The 22,112-nt window shown below is 38.1% G+C and overlaps 1 protein-coding gene across 1 annotated transcript in view; it reads right to left on the bottom strand.

Annotated features, from left to right (window-relative positions):
- The window catches only part of KIF21B (kinesin family member 21B), a 40,932-nt gene that overhangs the window by 5,185 nt on the left and 13,635 nt on the right, over positions 1-22,112 (bottom strand). Inside the window, exons 9-27 of the mRNA XM_070939687.1 lie at positions 21,723-21,786; positions 20,802-21,023; positions 19,205-19,289; positions 17,554-17,668; positions 16,443-16,634; positions 14,902-15,101; positions 14,339-14,446; positions 13,024-13,092; positions 12,191-12,423; positions 11,758-11,905; positions 11,299-11,493; positions 10,741-10,842; positions 10,202-10,367; positions 9,645-9,705; positions 7,954-8,011; positions 7,174-7,379; positions 5,782-5,856; positions 5,509-5,622; positions 4,103-4,141 (exon numbers count right to left, since the gene is read on the bottom strand). Of these exons, the coding sequence (XP_070795788.1) occupies positions 4,103-4,141; positions 5,509-5,622; positions 5,782-5,856; positions 7,174-7,379; positions 7,954-8,011; positions 9,645-9,705; positions 10,202-10,367; positions 10,741-10,842; positions 11,299-11,493; positions 11,758-11,905; positions 12,191-12,423; positions 13,024-13,092; positions 14,339-14,446; positions 14,902-15,101; positions 16,443-16,634; positions 17,554-17,668; positions 19,205-19,289; positions 20,802-21,023; positions 21,723-21,786 (2,452 nt within the window). The remainder of the gene's footprint in view (positions 1-4,102; positions 4,142-5,508; positions 5,623-5,781; positions 5,857-7,173; positions 7,380-7,953; positions 8,012-9,644; positions 9,706-10,201; positions 10,368-10,740; positions 10,843-11,298; positions 11,494-11,757; positions 11,906-12,190; positions 12,424-13,023; positions 13,093-14,338; positions 14,447-14,901; positions 15,102-16,442; positions 16,635-17,553; positions 17,669-19,204; positions 19,290-20,801; positions 21,024-21,722; positions 21,787-22,112) is intronic.

A 22,112-nucleotide genomic window follows, 5' to 3' on the forward strand; every position in this document is an offset into this window, starting at 1 on the left:
GAAATTTCACCACCGAGAAATGACAGCCCATTTTCCTAACATTTTTGGTGGAAAACAACAAAAATGGGTTCAAAAGCAAACACATGTGGTTGAATTTTAATTTAAACTTTTCAATTTAAATCTCATATCTGCCCCTCCCCAGAAATCCATCACTGCCCACTGCTCACTCTGATTAAATACAGTAATAGCATAGTTATTTCACCCATTGCTCTCCTCAGATCCTCAAAATAGAATATTCACAATAGGAGACTAGAATATAATATGCAAATAAAAAAAGTTTTTTTGTAACAACAATTTTGGCTTTAAAAGATACGATTTGACTTTGGGGTTAAAGTAGGAAAAAGAAAGTCCTGGACGCTGGCCCAGAAAAACAGATTTTTCTGGAATCCCTAGAAAGGGAATGGGAATTGAAACTCATAGAAAATATATTCTGTGTTTCAAATAAAAACAAGCATAATATTTTAATGTTTTTCACCTAATGTTTTGTGTGTGTGTGTGTGAGTGTGTGTATCTCTCTATGTGTATGTTTTGAGGTATGTTACTGATATAGTTCACATGCAAATGGGCAGCTTCAAGATCTTCAGGCCTATTATCACTTATACCTAACCACAGCAATTACATTGACAGCTTCATGTATCCAGACAAGTTTTCTTTGGTTACATATTTCAGAAGTGGCTTGACATTGTCTTCTTCCCAGAAATGAGATTGTCTAGCCCAAAGTCACCCAGTTAACTTCACACCTAAATCAGGGCTAGGACTCACAGTCTCTGTTTCTAGGCTGATTAATTTAACCACTACAACAAACTAGCTCTTAAGTCATCCTTAAGTGTATTAATATTTATTAAAATAGTATCCTCTTTTTTTGTGTGTGATGTAATTCAAAGGCATCTATTATGGCCATAGAGTTGCTTTGCCATGCTTCCCTCCTGTTCTAGACTTGAGAGAAAATTTTGGTGCCCCTAGAGTGCGCCTTTCCCATATACTTGGAACAGATCTGTGTTGCACGGTTATCTGTACAATTTTAATACATAACATTCTGAGGGCAGTGATTGGTGTCTTTATTCGCTGAAATTCTAAACCCACTCACAATGGATGCATCATGTGAAAAATGCTTCCAATTGGCATGTATAAATGCTTATTCAATTCACTACAATTTTTCTTTTTTCTGCTGCATCATCAACTGAGTGAATTTTCTTGTTTAAATTCCTTAAAACTGTCAACTGACTGCTGGCAGAAAAAAATGATAGTTCTATGTCTTTTGGCTGCCACCTGATATGAGTAGCAGAGACTGAGATGCAGTTACCGGATAAATTCTAAAGGTGCTTTTTCAAGAGGCAACTGGACTTTCTGATTTTTCTTCGAATATGTTTCGCTTCTCATCCAAGAAGCTCAGAAAGTCCAGTTGCCTCTTGAAAAAGCACCTTAGGGACAACCATGACCTGGATGACTCAGAATCTCTATAGACATTTACTGGGTAAATGTTGCAGAGCTGGAGTTTGAGAGTCAAATTTTTCATGTGGGAAATGTAAATTATTACATCAGAAAAAGAAAGGAGGAACCAGGACTTCCACTGGCTGCCGAAATATTTGAGTTGTCCTTTCCATTACAATTTCAATTATCTGTGTTAAGCCAAGGATGAGCTAGACAGTTTTAAGGCTCCATGTCTCTTAAGTTGACCTAAACAAATGGCCACAGAAGCCCAAACCCCAGTAAGCCTCACAGCCAATTGCTGTAGAGATGCAGAGCCCAAGTACTGACAGAAGGGGAGGTCCTACAGCAGATCTGCAGCAGAAGTTGGAGCCAAGCAGATTGCTGATTCCAATGGTCACTCATCCTCCATAGATCATCCAGATGGAAGGCTTAGAGCTGGACAAAAGGTGGAAAATCATTTCAAGAACAGGGCATCTAAAGCTGTCTTCAGAATGCCACAGATGAGGGTTGATGGTAAGGTACTGATGCTGGCATAAGGTCAGGTCCTCTGCAAATTGCTAGTACTATAGGATATTGTCATGCTAAGACAAGGAAACCGTGTGAATGAGGCTAAAGTGTACAAAATCTTATATTTTTAGTGAATGTACAGGCTAGAAACTACCACTTAAGTTTCAATCAACAGTTTGAAGATGGAGAGATTTCCTTTGGCAAGTAGGAAGGCATGTATCACATGGGCAGAGAAAAAAAAGACTCAACAACAATCTCCTGGATAGGAAAAAGCTTTGTTCTTTTAAAAAGTAGGGGTAGAACTTGGGGAAGGCAGAGCCAGAAGCTGTGTGGAGAAAAGCAGAAACATATCATTGTTCTTCTCAATTTTTTGATAAAAGTGGAATTTTTAGCAAAAGGAAATTTCCAAGTAAGGGGGCAGAAGGAGCACTTGCTGACAAGGATAACTATTCCCTATAGGAATAGGAAAAATAGTATAGCTAGAAATATTTCATTTTTCTAGACAACTATAAGGAATTGAATCCAATTGTTCATGCATAGTTCAGACTAGGCTGAGAGATACTAACATTTATTTAGAAATTTACTCTAATCTGTATTATTAAATTGCACCATCTCCCATTTTATAAAAGAGCTCACACGATTTGTAGCAGACCATTGCCATCTAGTGGTCTTTTGGATTTTTCCATTTAACTAGTTTATCAGCTACTATATATTGTAAATTTGGGCAGCTGAATAATCTGTCTCCTATAACATGAAATGTTTACAATCTAATATTTTAAAACTGACAAGTGATTTTTACATTTTCTCTCTTTTTAAAACAGTTTCTCTTCCAAAAGGGGACTGGAATAGTTGAAACCTCTAGTCCAGAGGTCTTCAAACTTGGCAGCTTTAAGACTTGTGGACTTCAACTCCCAGAATTCTCCAGCCAGCATAGCTGGCTGGAGAATTCTGGGAGTTGAAGTCCATGTCTTAAAGCTGCCAAGTTTGAAGACCTCTGCTCTAGTCATACACCTCTACGCTACAAGGCCTAGAGGTTTTAATATAGAAATCTTTTCATTTTCCCCCCAATATGCCATAAAGGTAGTAAATGTTCCCAAGCCCTATCTAGGCTTGGGTTAATGAGAGGATTCCAAATGAAGTATCTTGTGGAAGTAGGTAGAAGCAGCAATAGTTACTAAGGCAGGAGAAAAAGCCAGAAAGCGTATTCTTAGAAAGGATATTTGAAACTTCCAGTCTTTCACCCAAAGTGCTATGGAGTTTGTTACCCATTGTTTTGGAGGGAAGTTTGGTGACCGCAATGATTTCTGTTCTGCAGAACAGAAACAAACGGAGGTTGGATAAGGATCAACATAGGAGAGAGAGCAACTTTTATATGGATATTGTCAGCTGATTCAACAATAGAGGGAGAGCCTGTCAACTCAGCAGAACAAAAAGGCTTTTTGGGCAAAAAAAGACTGAAAGCTTCAGACATGTGCTGATGTTTTAACTAGGACTTCCAGACAGAATGGAATTTTAACCCACTACTGGCTGGTGATTTTCAACACATATAAGAAGGACAATTTGCAAGAAATCATGTTACAGGTAGTCCTCGACTTACAACAGTTCATTTAGTGACTGTTCGAAGTTACAATGGCACTGAAAAAAGTAATTTAGGACCGTTTTTCACACATGTGACCACTGAAGCTTCCTGATGGCCCTATGATCAAAATTCAGATGGTTGGCAACTGACTCATATGTCCCAGGGTCCTGTAAACACCTTGTGCAACCTTCTGATAAGCAAAGTCAATGGGGAAGCCAGATTCATTTAACAACCGTGTTACTAACCTAACACCTGCAGTGATTCACTTAACAACTGTGGCAAGAAAGGTCATAAAGTGGGGCAACACTCCCTTAACAAAGTCTCACTTAGCCACAGAAATTTTGGGCTCAATTGTCGTCATAAGTCAAGGACTACCTGTGTATTCCAAGTCACAGGAAATGGGCCTGAAACATTCTTTAGTCAGCTGGAGGTATATTTAGCAGTCAGAAAGTAGAAACGGAGGAAGGTAAGAAATACTACATCAGGGTCTGGTGACATGCAGGTTTTAAATGCAGGAAGAGAAAATAGAACGGGAGGGGAAAAAAGAGGCCACAGGAGTTATATAATAAACAGTAAGTTTTATACCTCAACACCTCCGAGATAGAGGAATCACTGTCATCAGACCTAGGGATAGAAAATTAGCAGGATTATGGGTAATTAAAACCAGGAGAAAGAAAAGCAGCAGCATAAAGTCAGAAGGGGGAAAGTTTGTTATTGCATCCAAGCTAGCAGGGCAGATAAAAAAGGTAGCAGGCTGCAGACAGAAAGGGCTCAGGAGCAGAAGGAACATGAGCAGAAACCACCTGCAGTTTGAATAGATATTTTCTCACTCGCTAAACCCTTGATATTATACACAAAGTCTTGGAACTTGCTTTAGGAAAAAGGAAATGAAAACTCTAATGATGTTAAACCAGAGACCTTCAAACTTGGCAGCTTTAAGACTTGTGGATTTCAACTCCCAGAATTCTCCAGCCAGCATAGCTGGTCCACAAGTCTTAAAGCTGTCAAGTTTGGGGACCCCTGTGTTAAAACTATTGCACATATGTGGCCCTTCTGAGGAGAAAGACACCACACATACAATGCAATCTACCAAGATTGGTGGGTAACACCTAGTGGTCAACCTGTGAGCAAAGTCTATTATGACTTCCACAATACTTCCTCATGAGGATATGATCACTGTGGTGTCAAATTCCCTCTACAAATGGCTGTCAGTTATGTTTCTTGTATTGCTTTTATTTTTATTTGAAACTTCAATAGCCACGTAGACTGAAGTTGATCTATACTGGAGAAATTAGCTTAAAGCACTAAATGGAACATCACCAGTTTTTCGATGCTACAATTCCCCTCTCTCATATCCTGATCTCAAGAGTACACAGGCCGGTATTTGGAAAGCAGAAAGCATATTTAACTCTTGTCTCATTAATAGAGCAAATTAACAGCTATTTAGAAGATGCATGCAACTCAAACCTATCTTGAAAAAATAAACTTGCATCCTCTCAACATTCATGTGCAGAGTTTTGAAAATGAGACTCCTGGCTGTGGGAGGCTGCAGACACGATTGGAAAGAGATTTCATGCTTCCTAGCAACCATCTAAATACACTGAAGAGAGGCAGCAATCATTTAGCAATGGAGACATCATGGAATGTATAAAATTAGTTGCTGGTCCTGGATGGGGAAATGGTATAACTGTTATTTAGGTTTCTTACATATTTGGGGAAGTTCCAGGGAAATCTTGTCTGGTTGCTGCTAAATGTCCTCATTGCTGAAGCAGAGAGCTAATTCCAGTGCAAATGGGACGACACATCTCCAGGTCCCCCCCCCCAAAAAAAAACAAAACAAAACCCAAAACAACAACTCAAAACCAAAACCCAGTATTGGGTAAAATGGAAAATTAGGAGAAACTTTTTTTTAGAGCCAGCAGCTATAACCATAAATTCTTCTCTTTATCCTTGGGAAATGAACCTCCTCCAAATCTCATAGTTAATCTTACTTGTCTAATGCAGAGCCCTGGCTCTGGTTGCTAGTGAGCCGAGAGAAGACATTGCGGTCATTGCGTGGTCTGCTGGGAGGGGATGAGGGAGGAGTGAATCCAACATCTGGATTTCTAGGCAAGAAAGAAAGATGCGATGATTTACTCTGATTGGAGGCTGGTTTGCTCCTTGCAAATCATCTCTCACCACTCTCAGATCCTGTTCCACCAAGCAAGTCAACTGGATGACAAGGAAAACAAAAGATATTGAGAGGCCCCTTCTTATGCACTTACCTGATAGACTGGCCCCTGTCATATGACTTCCTCCTTGTAAGGGGTGAAGTGTCTGTGACTCGGGACTGTCGAGGGCTAGAGAGGAAAAAAACGACAGAAAATATTCTTTGCAAAATTCTCTTATTGGAATGAATGAAGTGCTAAATGCCTGGGGAATCATTTGCTTCAAAACATTCCTAGTGTCAGGGAGGATAGATAGGATGTATATAATCTTCTTGCAGATGCAAAGATTTTGATGAGGGAGCACATGGGAATATATGATCTCTTAAAACACTGCAAAAACAAATGTCAAGAAACTGAAATAGACTGGGAATATTAATTCAGTTTCCAGTACCTTCCATGTTTGCAATATCCTTCATATGTGCAGAAACATTTATATTTATTTTAGTACCTATACTTATCCTTGCCAATTCATAACTGATGGAGATGAATATAAGTTACGTCATTTGTATAAACTAAATTTTCTAAATGTTCAGCAGCCACATCCTGCAGGAAATGGTTCCTGCTCAGACTGCACAATGCTTACGTTTTGACTCTAAAGTGGGGTTTCAGAGCATAGGGACATGAACAGAGCATAAGCATAGGAACATCTGTCTGCAACACTTTTAAAGCAGCTGCACCTTTTCCCAACATCCTGTGACTGCTACTTGAAAGTAAAACTGTGGCTGCTTTGAAGACTTGCAGGTAGAGATTGTGAGATGCTCTCTGAAGCACCTTTTTGTAATCAAAGCAAAGCAAAGCTCCTACTTTCTCATTAGGGCACTGTATATTTTGAACCAGTATCAGGTGAAGCTGCTAGCTGACTGAAGATTATGAAAAGAGTTTTGAGATGATTTCATAAAAATGATGGAATCCTAATGAATTGAAGACTTCTATGCTATTGTTAAAATTTCTGTAAAGTTTGCTGTAAAAAGCTGATTCTGGCCTGAACTCAATATACAGATTGTTGTTTTCTCCTTGCTTGATTATTTCTCTGGCTCACTAACTATTACCATCAAGAAAAACCAAATTTTGGGTTGCTAAAAGGATGAATCATATATTGGTTTACACAAAATAACACTGAAGTACTGGGCTCCAAATTTTCAAGCCAGTAGAATCTCTACTTCTCAACATGCAAGAGAATTTACTCAGAGGTCATTGCCTCTGTAAGAGCCATGGTGGTGCAGTGGTTAGAATGCAGTATTTCAGGCTCTGGCATTCCACTGCTAGGAGTTTGAGTCTGACCAGCTCAAGGTTGACTCAGCTTTCCATCCTTCTGGGGTTGTTAAAATGAGGTCCCAGATTGTTGTGGGCACTATGCTGACTCTGTAAACCGCTTAGAGAGGACTGTAAAGCATTACAAAGTGGTATATAAGTCTAAGTACTATTACTATTGCTATAACCAGGACTTACAATGTGCTCCCTCGGATAGGCAGGCTGATGGTACGGGAGACTTTCTCCTTATAATAAGGATCATGGATAGAGAATCCAACACTGTCCTCTTTGATTTCCATGAGAGATGCTAATGACTTAGTGATGTTCTTAGTTGAGATGTCCAATGTGGGCCCTAGGCACTCTGCAGATACAGCTTTCATCTGACCAGACAGCTTAGGCTCTCCCTAAAACAAAGTCCCAAAAGAATCAAGTCAGAAAAGGAGCATTAATCAGCTACTCAGGCATTATTCCCTGGCTGAATTTAACTATCCTTATTGGTTGGTAAAATGTAGCACAAGATTTAGATTTGAATTCAGGTAAGAGATATCCGTAGTGATCATCCTAAATTTTAGGATGCAATAAGTCTCAAGAGTCATGAAATCGCTGAAGAAATGTTGGTCTAAAGACAATAAAGGAAAGGGACATACAAATAGATAAGGATGAATATTTAGTACTAGTTATGAATTATTTACCATCCCAGTTTGATGACTCTGAGTGGTTCATAATTAAAAAGCAGTAAAATTTCAAAACACAAAAAAATCCATCAACTAAACATAAATGAACAGTATGCTTATCAACTAATTTCTAATTAAAAAAGAAAGCATATACCTGGCTATTAGGCCTTGAATGCTTGGTGGGACAGTTACATTCTAATACTTCGTGCAAACTACTCTCACTGTTTAACTTAAGAGCAGTCAGATGTTTACAAAGACACAAAACACCTATAGCCACACTGACCAAATGCAGCTTTCAACTTACCCTGCACTTGAAGTCATCCTGACTAGCAGAACCTTTCATGAAGAAAGACTGGGAAAAGCTGCAAGACACAGAAGGAGATTTTTGGTAAATGTAATTTTTATAGGAACCTATACAGAATCCAAGTGAGACCAACCCCGAAGAGATTCCCCTAAGTGCAATACTCAGACTCTGATTTATTCCTGTCACAAGCACTCCATGATGAATTGGATTGTTTTATATAAAAAATAGAGCATAGGGATTCCTTGATGTCTGTGAACTGGTTTACTGGTCAAGAAAAATCATTTCCTTTTTTTTTTAATATATACTTTATTAGTTTTTTCCTTTATAAAATATAACAAATCATTAGATCATTCGGAGGTGTAGTGTTTATACATATTTACAAAATATACATCAGATATACTTCAACTTAACTTCCTTAATGTGTTTCCACGTTATACATCAGATGTAGTTCGATATTACATTACTAAAGATAACCGTATCCTGACATCATGCTTTTATCCTGTTGCTTAACCATTCATACCACTTTCCCCATACTTCGAGATGTTTTGATTTCTCGTCATTATTTAACTCACTCATTAATTTAGACATTTCTGCACACTCTAGGATTTTGTTTGTTAATATTCCCTCTGGTGGTATAGTTTTATCCTTCCAAAATTTCGCATAGGCTAATCTGGCCGCTGTTATTATATGAGTTATGAGTTGAATTTTGTCTTTGGTGAGACCATCTCTAATTATACCCAATAAAAATATTTCCGGGGATAAGGCTAATTCCTCTCCAGTTATTTCCTGTATCCAGTTTCGAGTTCTAGACCAAAACCTTTTTGTCTCTGGGCAGGTCCACCACATATGATAGAAGGTGCCGACATCCTTACCACACTTCCAACAAGTGGCTGAAGCGTTAGGAAACATTTTCGCTAATCTAGCTGGCGCTAGGTGCCACCTGTGTAGCATCTTATAATGATTTTCCCTATATGTTGCTGATTTGGTAATTTTATAGTTTCTATTCCAGGCCTCCTCCCAATCATTAAACTTTATGGTGTATCGAAAGTTCTTTTCCCAAATGCTTAGCTGGTTTTTGGCTATATCCTCAGCCCTGTCCTCGTCTAATAGCAGATTATATATTTTTGCTAACATTTTCTTTTCCACCCCCAACATAATTTTATCTAAATTTCTGTATTTTACTTCTATACCGTATTGATCTCTATCCTTCTGGTATCTTGAATTTATCTGAAGATAATTCCACCAATCTAGATTGAAGCCTTGGTCTCTCAATATATCCAAAGATTTTAGATTCCCTCTCTCGTCTAATATCTTTTTATATGTGCCAAATTTATAAATGTCTCTTCTGTTTGGAGCGGCCAGCGCCTCCACAATAGAAAGCCAGTTTGGAACTTTAATATAGAACCTCTGCCTAATTTCCTCCCACGTTTGTATGAGCGTCTCCCTAATTTTATGCTTATGGAAATAAGATTTTTTCTTGTTCCTTGGGTCCCACAGATAAGCATGCCATCCTTCTTGTAGATCATGACCCTCTAAGGTCAGGATTCTCCTGTTTTGCAGTGTAACCCACTCCTTAATCCAGACTACCTAAGCAGCCTTTTGGTATGCTTCCCAGAAGAACAAAAATCATTTCCATTTCTCCCATTTTTTTAAACACACTCACACCTCTCGCTTTCTCTGAGGATACTCACCTTCCCTCTGAAGCCAAACTGAATTCTGAGACTTCCTCATCAGTGCTGGCATAGCCATTTTCTATGCAGAAAAGAAACCAACATTTGGATCACATTTGTCAGCACACAGACATTAACACTGCTTCTGTATCAGAAACTTATCTAGGAAAATGTCTCTAGAGTATATCCAAAGGACACAAGAAGGTTGGTCTTAATTTTTTAAAGTGGGCAACTTGGCAAAAGAAGACTAATCTCCAATTTACAGAAGCAGAAGGACCACAAGAATAAACCCAGAACAAACACACTTTCAAATTAGAAAAGAGCTTTGCCACATGAACTGACTAATTCAGAGGTAAGTTTAAATGTTCAGTTCATGGTTGTACTCATCACATAGCAGCCTGGCTATTTGAAGTCTTTGTTATGCAGTGATTGTCCTCAAACTAGTCCTTTTGTCACACAGCAAGAAAATTTTATAGCAGTGTTGCTATAGAAGAGCACTGCAGATAGGTGAATAAGAAAAATTTTATAGGAGTGTTGCTATAGAAGAGCACTGCAGATAGGTGAATAACAAAACAGACCTTGCTGCACATTATGAATGAGTGCCTGCAATTCAGGGTGGGATTCTGCTTTTTCTCGTAGGGCATCCAGAATATGATGGTTCTGAGAGGAGCCAGTCACATCTGTTTGTCTGAGACGTCCCTCCAGTAAGCGGATCTGAGCTTCCTTCTGGGCTACCTGCAGGCTCTATTTTCAGAGATTGGAAAATTAGGTAAGAACTTGATCTCTCCACAAGCTCTATTCTCAGCCATAAAGAAGGCTATATCCAATGGGATTCTGTGCCTTGCATTGAATTCTGAGACAAAACCAGAAGACTGTAATCATAATATTCAGTCAGAGCTTTATTCTACTTCTTAGTAAAGTGTTTGGATATTGCAAAAGGACTAAAAAGAGTTTCACTGCAAATATATTTCATGATATTAAAAATCTTACTCCATTCTAAATGCATTTCTCCAAGAGTTCCATGGATAGGTTCAGATTAATATTGTAACCAATTACATTTGCTACTGGATTAGCTACACCTATCAATTGCTAGCAGGCATTCCTAGCCTTGACTTACCTTGTCTATGGATGCTTTGAGAAAATTGTCCAATAAAAGTCGTGCTTCAGCCAAAGAGCAGGAGCTGATCACCACAGAGGTATCTGTAGAATCCAATTCTTCCTAGTAAGAAGAGACCCAAAGGGAGAAGAAATAGAATGAGAAAGTCTGGGGATAGAACATTGTTTCACTGTCCAAATATTGGTTTTACTAGCCTTGATATCCTATCAGTAGAGTTGTGCATGAGTAGCTAATTTCAATTATTCATTTATCACTACTAGAGACTTCTCCCTGTTTTTTCTACAAGAGTTTTTCTAGAGTACTAATGCCTTAATATAAATAACAAATTATTATGTAATTTGTAATTAGATGTAATTCCAGACTGAAAGAGAAAAATTCTAGGACTTTTCCAGTTCTCTCAGGGATCTCATAAGGATTATAAAACACAGTAACTCCTTAGTCTCTACTGTTCCTAAGAGCAAGGAGTCCAGCTATCAGCCTCAATTAATCTCTGGCTCATATATAAACTATGGAATCCCCCCTCCCAAATCCCTTGCCTCAGATGGAAATGGGACACACCTTGGTCTCTTCAATCTGCATAATGGTGGCCTGGCAGTCAGAAATACCATCATTTATGTAGTCAAGATTGGCAGCCAACACTTCAATCTCCTCATTCAATTCCTGCAATCCCTTCTGTTCTTCTGGGTTCTCAGCCTGTAGTTTCCCCCTCTTTCCTAGTAGTCCTTCCTGCATCAGTGACAACTCCTCACGTTTCTGGAAACAAAAGGGAAGAATTGAGTCATTCTGCTAGGCCAGGGGTCTCCAACCTTGGCAACTTTAAGACCTGTGGACTTCAACTCCCAGAATTCCTCAGCCAGCAAAGCAAAGGAATTCTGGGAGTTGAAGTCCACAAGTCTTAAAGTTGCCAAGGTTGGAGACCCCTGTGCTAGGCCATTGCTCTGCAACAAACTCTGCCCCCAAGCCTTGCCTTCTATCCCAATGACGACATCTACTCTTATGATCCACCCCCCTTGTCACCTTGATAAGACGCTCCATATCTGATTCCAGATTGATGACAGTCATTCTTTGCATGACAATATCAAAGACACGGCGTTCCAGTGACTGCCACTTCAGGCGGGCTGCCTTACTAAAAGTCTGATTTGCACCTTTCTTTGGGAATCTTTTCCTATAGAGGGAGATCACAAGCAAGAGATGAGCAGCACAATCCTACCATTATGTTAAATTCTTAGCCATACTACTCCAAGTAGTTCTGAAGCAGAGGGTAGGAAACCATTCTGAATTCTACCAAGAAGGAAGTTATCAGGAAAAGCCAAAGCTCCAGGAGGCAACCTTGGAGTTGAAAGGTATCAATATGTTCACAGATACCCACATATAATACACACACATGTACTCTCTGACAGATCCCTTGAATAGCTTGAAATATAACCAAAGAATTAACACGGTATCTGACCTGATTGTCCGAGTTCCATTTGAGGAGGAAGGAGAATCTCCCAGCAAAGCATTGGTTTTTCTATTCCACTGGCGTACAATGCTAGAGACAGAACGAGAACCAGATTCTGACTCTAAGGAAGTGGTAGTGCTGGTGGAGACTTCAGCACTGGGTTCTCCCATGGTTTGTTTCTGGTTAATCCTCCCAGCAACCCTATCAGTCATAGGTTTGGCTAGACGACGCAAAGCAGAGACCTAGAAAACCAGAAGAAAAAGAAGAGTCCTGACAAATAGAAATATGAAAATAGGTTCAGGCATCAGTTTCAGGGGAAGAATCAAAAGTGATTCCAGTTATCTCCAATAACAGCCCCAAACTGCAAAGGCAAAGGCAGCTAAATTTGGGGAAGAATTTTCTCCCAAGTAACAAGGTTTTTGAGATACATGGCAAAATGATACAAAATGCCAGACATTATCTATAATCAAGCTCAAATGATCTAAGCTAAGACCAAATTTAGCAACTTCACTAATCAAGTGATGTGCTCAGTCTCTTGGTAAGAAATTATAGATTTGTCTGGATAAACAAAAAATATAATTCTGTTTAATACATTTACATGCTCAAAAGATACATTTGGGGTCTCCCTCTCCCACTCTATGCAGAGCTCCTGTGATTCATAAGCACAAGAGGCATTTTTCTTGGTTCGTTATCTGAGATTTCAGTTTCAATGGCTATGTGTGATTGGTCCAACAAATCACACTCAAGAAACCCACATGACGTTTCCAAAGTTGCAGACTGGCAAAAACTTTTTTTTTTAAAAAAAAGCAGAGACCCTTGTGCACCCTAAGCCTGCACCTCACCTCTTGGGTTTTCCTGCGCAAGACGATCTCCTGCTGTCGCTTCTGAGATTCCAGAGTTCGGATCTGATACTGCAGGAACAATGGGAAAAAATATTGACAACATCCCACAATGGAGCATCTATGAAATAAACTTTCCTTAGGATGCTCCACTGATTGCTCTGATAAAGCTCTTAATAATATCTTGAGGCTTAATATATATGTCAGTTTGTCAGGGAGTGTCCAAATGCTTCCTGTTGCAGTCCGATGGGATTTATGGATGGAAAGTAACATGATGATTATTGATCAAGAGTTAATAGATAAAATTTGTATACAGCCTGCAGAAACTGTGGATTATATAAGATGGGAAAACTCTGGTTTCAGACTTTCATTGCATTTTTTCCTTAAGATCTAATCTTACTCTTGTAGCACTATTGGGAATATCAGTTCCTCTTCTAGCAATTATTTTCTAAGGCTGTCAAGAGTTCCTCTAATTGAAACCCCAGCTCAAAAAAAAAAAAAAAAAAAAAAAAATCCCTGAAGTTTAACTCCCTGCTCTTATTCAGCTGTCCTATGGTAGACCATCTGGAGAGGGGAAAGCTATCCAAGACAGTATGGATTTTTTAAATGGAGTATTTGGAATTGCTTTATTTTCTTTCTTTTTCATTTTTAAAAGTGGTTAAAATATTTAAACATGCTTAAAATGTTACATTGTCGATTATATCGGGTCCTTCAGCAGAAAGTACCAAAATCAAAAGTTCAGGATTCTCATTAGATAAATTCCATATTGGATGTTAAACCAATATTTTAGTTTATAATATTGTATATTTTTAAGTTTACACCTCTATTGTTCTATTGTATCTTGTGTTAATTGTGATATATGTAATATAAAATTATATATCTCATAAGGTTAAAATATAATCATAATTTGTTTAGGCTTCATCTTCTACAATGGCCCCTTTCTTGAATAACTACATATAGTGTAAAGATATATTTTTATGGAATAATTTACTGATATATTGTGAAAACAAAGCATTATATATGCACACAACTTAAACCACTTATGGAATGTATAAAGGAGGAGAAAAAGCACTATGTTAATTCTATACAAGCCTCCAATATTTATGGATTTTCTGGCTATATCTCCAATATCCACATCGATGTAGCATGGTCAAAGTTGCAAGGTGTAATTAATTCAGACAGACATCAAATCAGAACTTCCCTTTCAACTCCTCCTCCTCTCTCTCTTCCACCCCATACTACATCTTTGGCCAAAGTACCGAAAAAGGACCCAAAGTTGGAAACGTTGGCGAATAGGTGAAAAAAATTTCTTGTTCACCTCTTGCCTACGTTGCTCTTTCTTCAACTGGGCAATCTCACGGTTCCTCTTGGTCTCCACCATTCGCCGTCTTTGTTGCTCTTCACGCATTTGTTTCATCAGTGCTACCTGTAAGTAACAGTCATACCTCAACTCAATAATACTGATAATGAAGAAGACAGTCTTGCCAAACAGCAAATTTAACTAACAAGAGAATACAAATAGTTTGAATTGGTATCAGTATAGGGCCAAGAAATTCTTAATGCAAGGATGTGGTTTTATAGAGATGACCCTAATACAAATGTCTGCTGGGTAACAAGATAAACACAGCTGATAATAAGTTGCTAACTTTTGGCCTGACTGAACCTCACTGAGCCTTTCAGAAAATAAAAATGGTACAAGATTCTCCCTATAAAAGCACGGATTAAAAAAAGAGACAGAGAGATCATGTTTTGCCATTTATATTGTTTAACAAATGTTCCTCCTTACACTCTTTGATTGTGGCCTATGTCCAGTATAGTCATGAGGAAAACACACAAACAGACTCTCTCTCTCACACACACACAAAGGCACAACTGAATTACCTTTGCTTTTTTCATCTCTGCTACTTCTGCCTGCAGTTTCTTCAGCTCTCTCTCATATCGAGACTGGTTCTTGAGAAGGCGAGCGTGCTCCTTCTGGGCAGCCTGCAACTTCTGCAGGTCACGATTCATCTCCCTTAAACGTTTCTCATAATCTGCTTTAATTTTGTTAGCCTTCTCTTCTGTATAACATTCCATACTACCTGAGAAGAGGAAAACAAAACAAAGCAAAAAAACTCATATAAATCTCTATCAAGGCACTGTGCTTGGAGCAGTTTCTGAGAAGGCAGTAACGGAATTGAAATATAATACAAATTAAAACAAACCAAGGGAGATTTTTCAAACAGACCTAACCTATTGTAACCATATTTGAAGACCTAAAATACATTACATTTCTGACACTCTTCTTACATAACAAAAGTATATAACTACATAACTAAATTAAATCCTACATTCTCCCAAAATCATAGGAATCAGAATTCAGAGTTCAGGAAGAATGCAAACCTTCCCAGCAACATACCTATTCAGAGAGCAACGTTATGACTGACTTTTTCTCCCAAATCACTAAAGCAGTAATTATCATGCTAATACAAGGAATTGAGGTTGTCTCCCAAGCCTTACTTGAGGAAAGTATTTAATTATGCAACCTTCATCATATTCTGAAATGGTACATTCCTGGGAATGTATAGTAGTGCAGTAGTTATAATACTTTTTTCTGAATATATAGATCAGTTTTCAAACATTAAGGTAAAGGTAAAGGTTCCCCTCACACATACGTGCTAGTCGTTGCTCATCTCCATTTCTAAGCTGAAGAGCCAGTGCTGTCTGATGACAATTCTGTGGTCATGTGGCCGGCATGACTAAAAACGCTGAAGGTGCACAGAACACTGTTACCTTCCCACCAAGGTGGTCCCTAGTTTCCTACTTGCATTTTTACATGCTTTCAAAGATTGGCAGAAGCTGGGACAAGCTTCTGGAGCTCACTCCATTATGTGGCGCTAGGGATTCGAACCACTGAACTGCTGACCTTTCTGATCGACAAGTTCAGCATCTTAGCCACTGAACCACCGTGTCCCCTATGTTATCATTAGGAGCTAATAATAGATAGGAAACAAAAAGCATATATTTTGAAGGAAACGGGATTTATACACATATACAACTTAAGCTGATCTTTCTGGTGATCACTCATCTGACTACACAACATTTGACCATTTTGAGAGTAAGCTTTGAGTCACATGTTGCAAATTATGAGTTAGCATATTGTGTATACCTAATTATTGTGATTTCTCAGCAACAATTTACAGAGTTAAGATTATGGACAGACCACACCACTGCAAATTAAAACAAATCATGGTTTGACATAAAGTGTAAATCTAATTAAAGATTTACTTACTAATTCAGGTTTGAGAGTCAGATAGTTCTTGTGCATTAAAATCATAGCTTTGACTGTGCATTCAGATAAAAAGCCTTTCAATACCAGAACAATGCAAGCAGATCCTGATCCACTTGTAAAAATCCAATTTTCCCAACCAGTAAGCCCTTACTGAGATTCTGCAGCACCCTGTCTCTCTCCAGCTGAGTGTCACGGATCTTGTTCTGCAGCAAAATTAACTTTTCCTCATATTGGTGCTTCAAGGTTTGTAGGCGCCGTTGGCTGTTCTCCAGTTCATCAATTAATTTCTGTTTGATCTCAATCTCACAGGTCAAGTCAGCCAGATCAGCTTGGAAATTTGCTGCTAAATAATTGAAAAAAAGAATATAAATAAATATTACCATACAACCTGCTATGATCTTGCACCCCAGGCAATCTTCTGATTAAGTCATATTTTTTCCATCAATATGCATCTTATATAAATCTGCCTATCAATTAATCAATCAATCACTTACTCATTCACTCACTCAAACAATCATATTTAGTCTTGAGCAAAATTGCTGGTATTTTGAACCTGTTTTGTTTGGAGAAATTCTCATGACTTTTTAAAAAAAATTCAATCATGTGGGGCTGCCCATTTATTTATTTAAATTATGCCACCCAACTTATTCTAAAAAGTGACTCTTTTCAGAAAAATGGAGTGCCATCCAAGGAATTGGCTATTGCCTTGTGCTGCCTTCAAAAACCAAGAGTTGTACTATATTTGGAAGATGGTGAGAACTCAGTTCACTACAGCTTTCTTTTGAGACAGGAATGCATAAGGCCTCTTATTAAATTGAACATGGCCTTTTCCACCCAATGTCTTAGATAACAGCTTCTATTATCCTACTAACATGTCCAAGGTTGTATGATGCATTCCCAAAGTAATTGGGAAACACTACAACAATACTTAAAATGACAGCATATGGCCTATGCACTGATCAATCTTAACAAAAGACTCATATGTACCTGAAACTAGTATGCTGCTATGCATTCACCTAGAATCAGGAAACATTTATTTATTTGTTGTTGAGAAATATGAGTGGGAAAACTATTTTGCTATAAAAATTAATGTATTTACTTCTGAGATTTTCATTGGCCCAGTGACTGGCCAATGTGGAAACAGTTACTGGACAAAATTGAATTTTTAATCTCTTCTGATATGATGGTTCTTGTATTTTAATCATTACAGTGATGGCGTTACACACGATGAAACCTTTCAAAATTTACTGCATGATATTTACCCTTTTCTTCGACATCTGAATCAGAATCCACCAGACTTTCTTCACTCCCTGAATCTTCTTCATCTTCTTCATCCTGGCCGCCTTCTTCCTCACAGCCACTTTCATCCCTTTCCTCCTTAAATATGAGGAAAATCATGATAAAAAAAAGAGTTGCAATATTACTCCTTACAAGATATCAAAATATTAACCCTTCCCAATTTCTATTTGGACTTGAAACATACCAGCAGTTTGGGTAGTGGTGTCAAGCTGGTCACACCCACCCACTCAGTTAGCCACACCCACCCAGTTGGCCACACCCACCCAGTGTTGTCCACCCAGCCCTGATACAGCTCTCAATGAAATTGAGTTTGACACCACTAGTTTAGATCTAGGCTTTTTGAGAGGCAGCTTCTTTCTGTTTGTACCTGCAACCTTACTGAGATTTGCCTACAGTGATTGTGAACTCATTTAGTACAGCTTGTTTTTTTAAAATTCCTATTATGTATGAGCTTTTAACTGCTGACTCAAATGTTAATTTTAATCATTTGTTCTAGTTGTTTTCACTTTTTGTTTTAATTCTTATTTTAAGAATTGTGATATTTCAGCTGTAACTCATTGTTTTGATAAACTGTATTATATTAAAAGCCATCAACTTTTGTTTGATTTGCTAAATGAGGACAGAATTCTTAATTCACAATTCCTTATTTTGTTTTGTAATTCATATTGTATCAGCTATTGATTGATAGCAAGTCCCCTGCTTCTTGGTTGGGCCTATCATCACGGTATATGCCTTCAAATGGGCTTTATACAGGACCTTATCAGTTTTGGATCAGGCCTTGCTCTAGCTGTGTATCTATCTAAGTTTACACTGCTGCCTGATTTCTCTACTTCACATGCCGATGGGCGTTAAAAAAAAAGCATCCAGTTCTTGGAGATGAGACAAGATATATTCCATTGAGGACCTGTATACTGCACGAGTCAAGAAGAGGGCTGTGAAAATATTTACAGACCCCTCACATCCTGGACAACTCCTACCCTCAAAACAAAGCTATAGAGCACTGCACACCAGAACAACTAGACACAAGAACAGTTTTTTCCCGAATGCCATCACTCTGCTAAACGAATAATTCTCTCAACACTGTCAAACTATGTCTGCACTACTATTAATCTTCTCATCATTCCCACCACCCATCTTCTTCCACTTATGAATGTATGACTGTAATTTTGTTGCTTGTATCCTTACGATTTATATTGATATAGTTTCCTGATTGCTTATTTGTACCCTATGACTATCATAGGGTGTTGTACTTTATGATTCTTGATGAATATATCTTTTCTTTTATATACACTGAGAGCATATGCACCACGACAAATTTCTTGTGTGTCCAATCACACTTGGCCAATAAGGAATTCTATTCTATTCTATTCTATTGCATTCTTAAGCTTAAAGAATTAGCTGTGAATTGTTTACGTCAGGAGATTCTGAAAGCAGAGATTAAATTTAATGGAAAAAATGACTTGGAAGCCCTTTCAATCCAACCTGAACTTGCACTCTGTTCTTGGGAAAGTGCTCTTATCTTCTTTATCAAGCCTCTGCAGTCAATGGAGCCCTATGGATGGGTGAGTAAAAGACCACAGAAGTTACACACACGTGAGAAGGAAAGCCTCTTACCTCTTCTGCCTCATTCTCATCATTCTCATCTGCCTCGTTTCCTTGCTGCAACCTCAACCGCTTTTTAAACCCTTCTTTCTCTGGGCTGTCAAAGAAAAGTGAAATTTATGTCAACGTTTGTTTTGTTTTTAGGCTATTTCTTTGGTTCTAAGATTTCAGTCTAAAAGGCAGAAGATCCACCATCAGAGTTGATATCATTACTATCAAAAGAACATTGCTTCCATTTATATCAATAATGAAAAACACCAACAGGACAGTCAGCCTAAATATTAATCTTTCTATAGATCTTGGCCAAGTCCCTTTACTTGACAATACCTTCACAATAGTGGTGGGTTGCTACTGGTTTGGGAGAACCGGTAGTGGAAATCTGCATAGGAGAGCGAACTGGTTCACTCTGAATGTCATTTGGGCCTTCCCCCCTGCCCCCCACGCTATACCTACCTTTATTTTGTTTGGTTTTTGGTTAGCTGTAAGGTGCAGCAGAGGGGATTGCCATGCCTCAGCTGGTTTTTTTCTCAATGCGTGTGGCGATTGTGCGCAAAGCACATGCACGATGCGAACCGGTGGTAAAACTAATTAAAACCCACCACTGCTTCACAAATCCTCAGCAAGACAGACTCAACCGTATTTACTATCTTTACACTATGTATACCAGTCTAGCAATAACAGTAGAAGCTCATCACAAGAATGAGCATAGAGACAAGCAGAATGACAAGATACACAATACCTAATTTATAAGGTAACCTAATTTATAAATATCAATATGAGTATAATGTATGTGTAATTACACGGGAGTGATGTCATAGGGCACAGTGGTGTTTATTTCTTGCTGCAGAACACACTGAACTTTAGTAAAAAGTTCTTCAGCCAGCTGAAACACAACCTATAATGTTTTAATTAGAGATTCAAATCTATTTGATTAATAAATTAGCATTTAAATTGCTACTCTAGGGATCCAAGAAACAGAAAAAATGTGGTATCAAAACACTCTGTTTGATTTCTTTTTTTCCTCCACTACTTTCATATACTAAGGAGGAACAAATGATAACTTAAACCCTTATAAATACACAATTCAGGAGCCAGAATAAGGAATCTTGCCAGTCACCTACATTTTATCACTCTAATTGAGATAAGTCCCAAAGCAGGGATCTCAAGCAATTTTCTTTGCATCACTGATTTGTGTGTCTGTATGTCCATGCCCAAGTTAGTCTTAACTTCTGGCAATTGCCTGGCAAAGCTTTCTTGGCAAGATTTTCTGAAGTAGTTTGCTGTTGTCTTATTTCTAGGGCTGAGAGTGACAGACATAAAGTTACTCTGTTTAGTCATGCCCAAGGAGGAATTATAGTTCATAAACTCTATCCCAGTCCCTTTAACCACTACACCACCACACTCATACCTCTGATTATATATTTATTTTTTAAATTTATATAGCCACCCAGCTCACATAGGTGACTCTGGGTAGATGCAGTCTTCAATAATGGTTGCTGAGACCCAAGAATTGGTACAGAGTAGGAAGGACAGAGAGAAAGGGTATGAACCATCCTTAGGCACCGTTATGAAGAGTGTGGCACTTGATGAAATGGGAAATGTGGTCTACCTTTTTCTTCGCAGTTTTGTCTCCTTCTTCAGCCTCTCAACATCTTGCTTGGCCCACTGTAGAACGTCAGTGGCTTCAGCTTCCACCGAGGTGGCAGGGGAACGTGAATCTCCCAATCCAATTCCTGGTGATAAGCCCAGGGAATAGGGCAGCCTGGTTGAAACCCGGTTCAGATTGCGGCGTAGTGATTCATTCATAGCTTCACTCTCTAAGAGTTTTGTCCTACAAAGGAGACACACATAGACACAGACACACAAAATCACATCAGCCACCTAATTAGATACAAACTTCTTTAAAGTTCTCTGGTAGGGATAATATATTTGCCCAAACAGAATGAAACAATACAATTAATACCTTATTTTAATGATATAATTTCCTGATATTTTAAGTTCAAAAGATGACTATAATACAAGAACAGGATTCAATAAGCAAAATATGGTCCAAAATATGCCCTTCCATAAACCCATTTATATAGAAGAAAACTCAAAAATAAAAGGATAAAGCAAATTTTAAAAGTTCATCAGATTCTCAAGGTTATAGAAAACAGGCTGCATTGCATAAATTGTCTAATGATATCAAGGATTGATTCAAACACCGAAGAATGATCTTTCATAAGAATTCAGCAATGATCAAAATGTAGCATTAAAGTTAGACATAATTTTTTTTTTTTTCTGTATGATGTTTTCAAGTGTAAATACAAGTTTCAAGATGTCCTACAACATAACTTCAGGCACCTGAAAATTTTTTGGAGTTCTGCAAATAAGGAAGATTTAATCTTATCCAGCAGTTAAAAAACTGGCAATTTGTGCCAGATGTATATTTATAGGAACTGTCAACTTTTTCTCTCCCAAATCTGAATATGGCTTGTAGCTCCCCCACCCCAAAAAACCCTGAAAATAAAGTTAAAAAAATTCTATTTACCTGAGATCTTCAATTTCCCTGATGTAGTTCTGGATCAGAGCACCAATAGCCTCATTACCATCACCTGGAAAAAAGTACAAATAAGAAACAAAACATCAACTACAATAACAAAAACAGCTTTTAAAACTGAAGCAATCCAGTTAACAGAAAAAGCTAGGCAAAAATATCCCAAGAAAATGTAAGAAATCTTGATTACTAGGAATGCTATAGGCAACAATCCTAAAACCAAACGATATATAACAATAGTCATTCAGTTAACTTATTTTAATATGGAGGGAAAATATCCACATCAGGTTTTTGTAGATAAAATTTGGTAGATTCTCTGCCTAACAAACATGTTCCACAGTTTTTGTTAGCTTGTTTTGTGGTAACAGCATTTGGGAGAGGCAA

Source organism: Pituophis catenifer, unplaced genomic scaffold (assembly GCF_029215685.1).
Source record: "Pituophis catenifer annectens isolate HBS135680 unplaced genomic scaffold, rPitCat1.0.hap2 SCAF_3, whole genome shotgun sequence".
Classification (NCBI taxonomy): Eukaryota; Metazoa; Chordata; class Lepidosauria; order Squamata; family Colubridae; genus Pituophis; species Pituophis catenifer.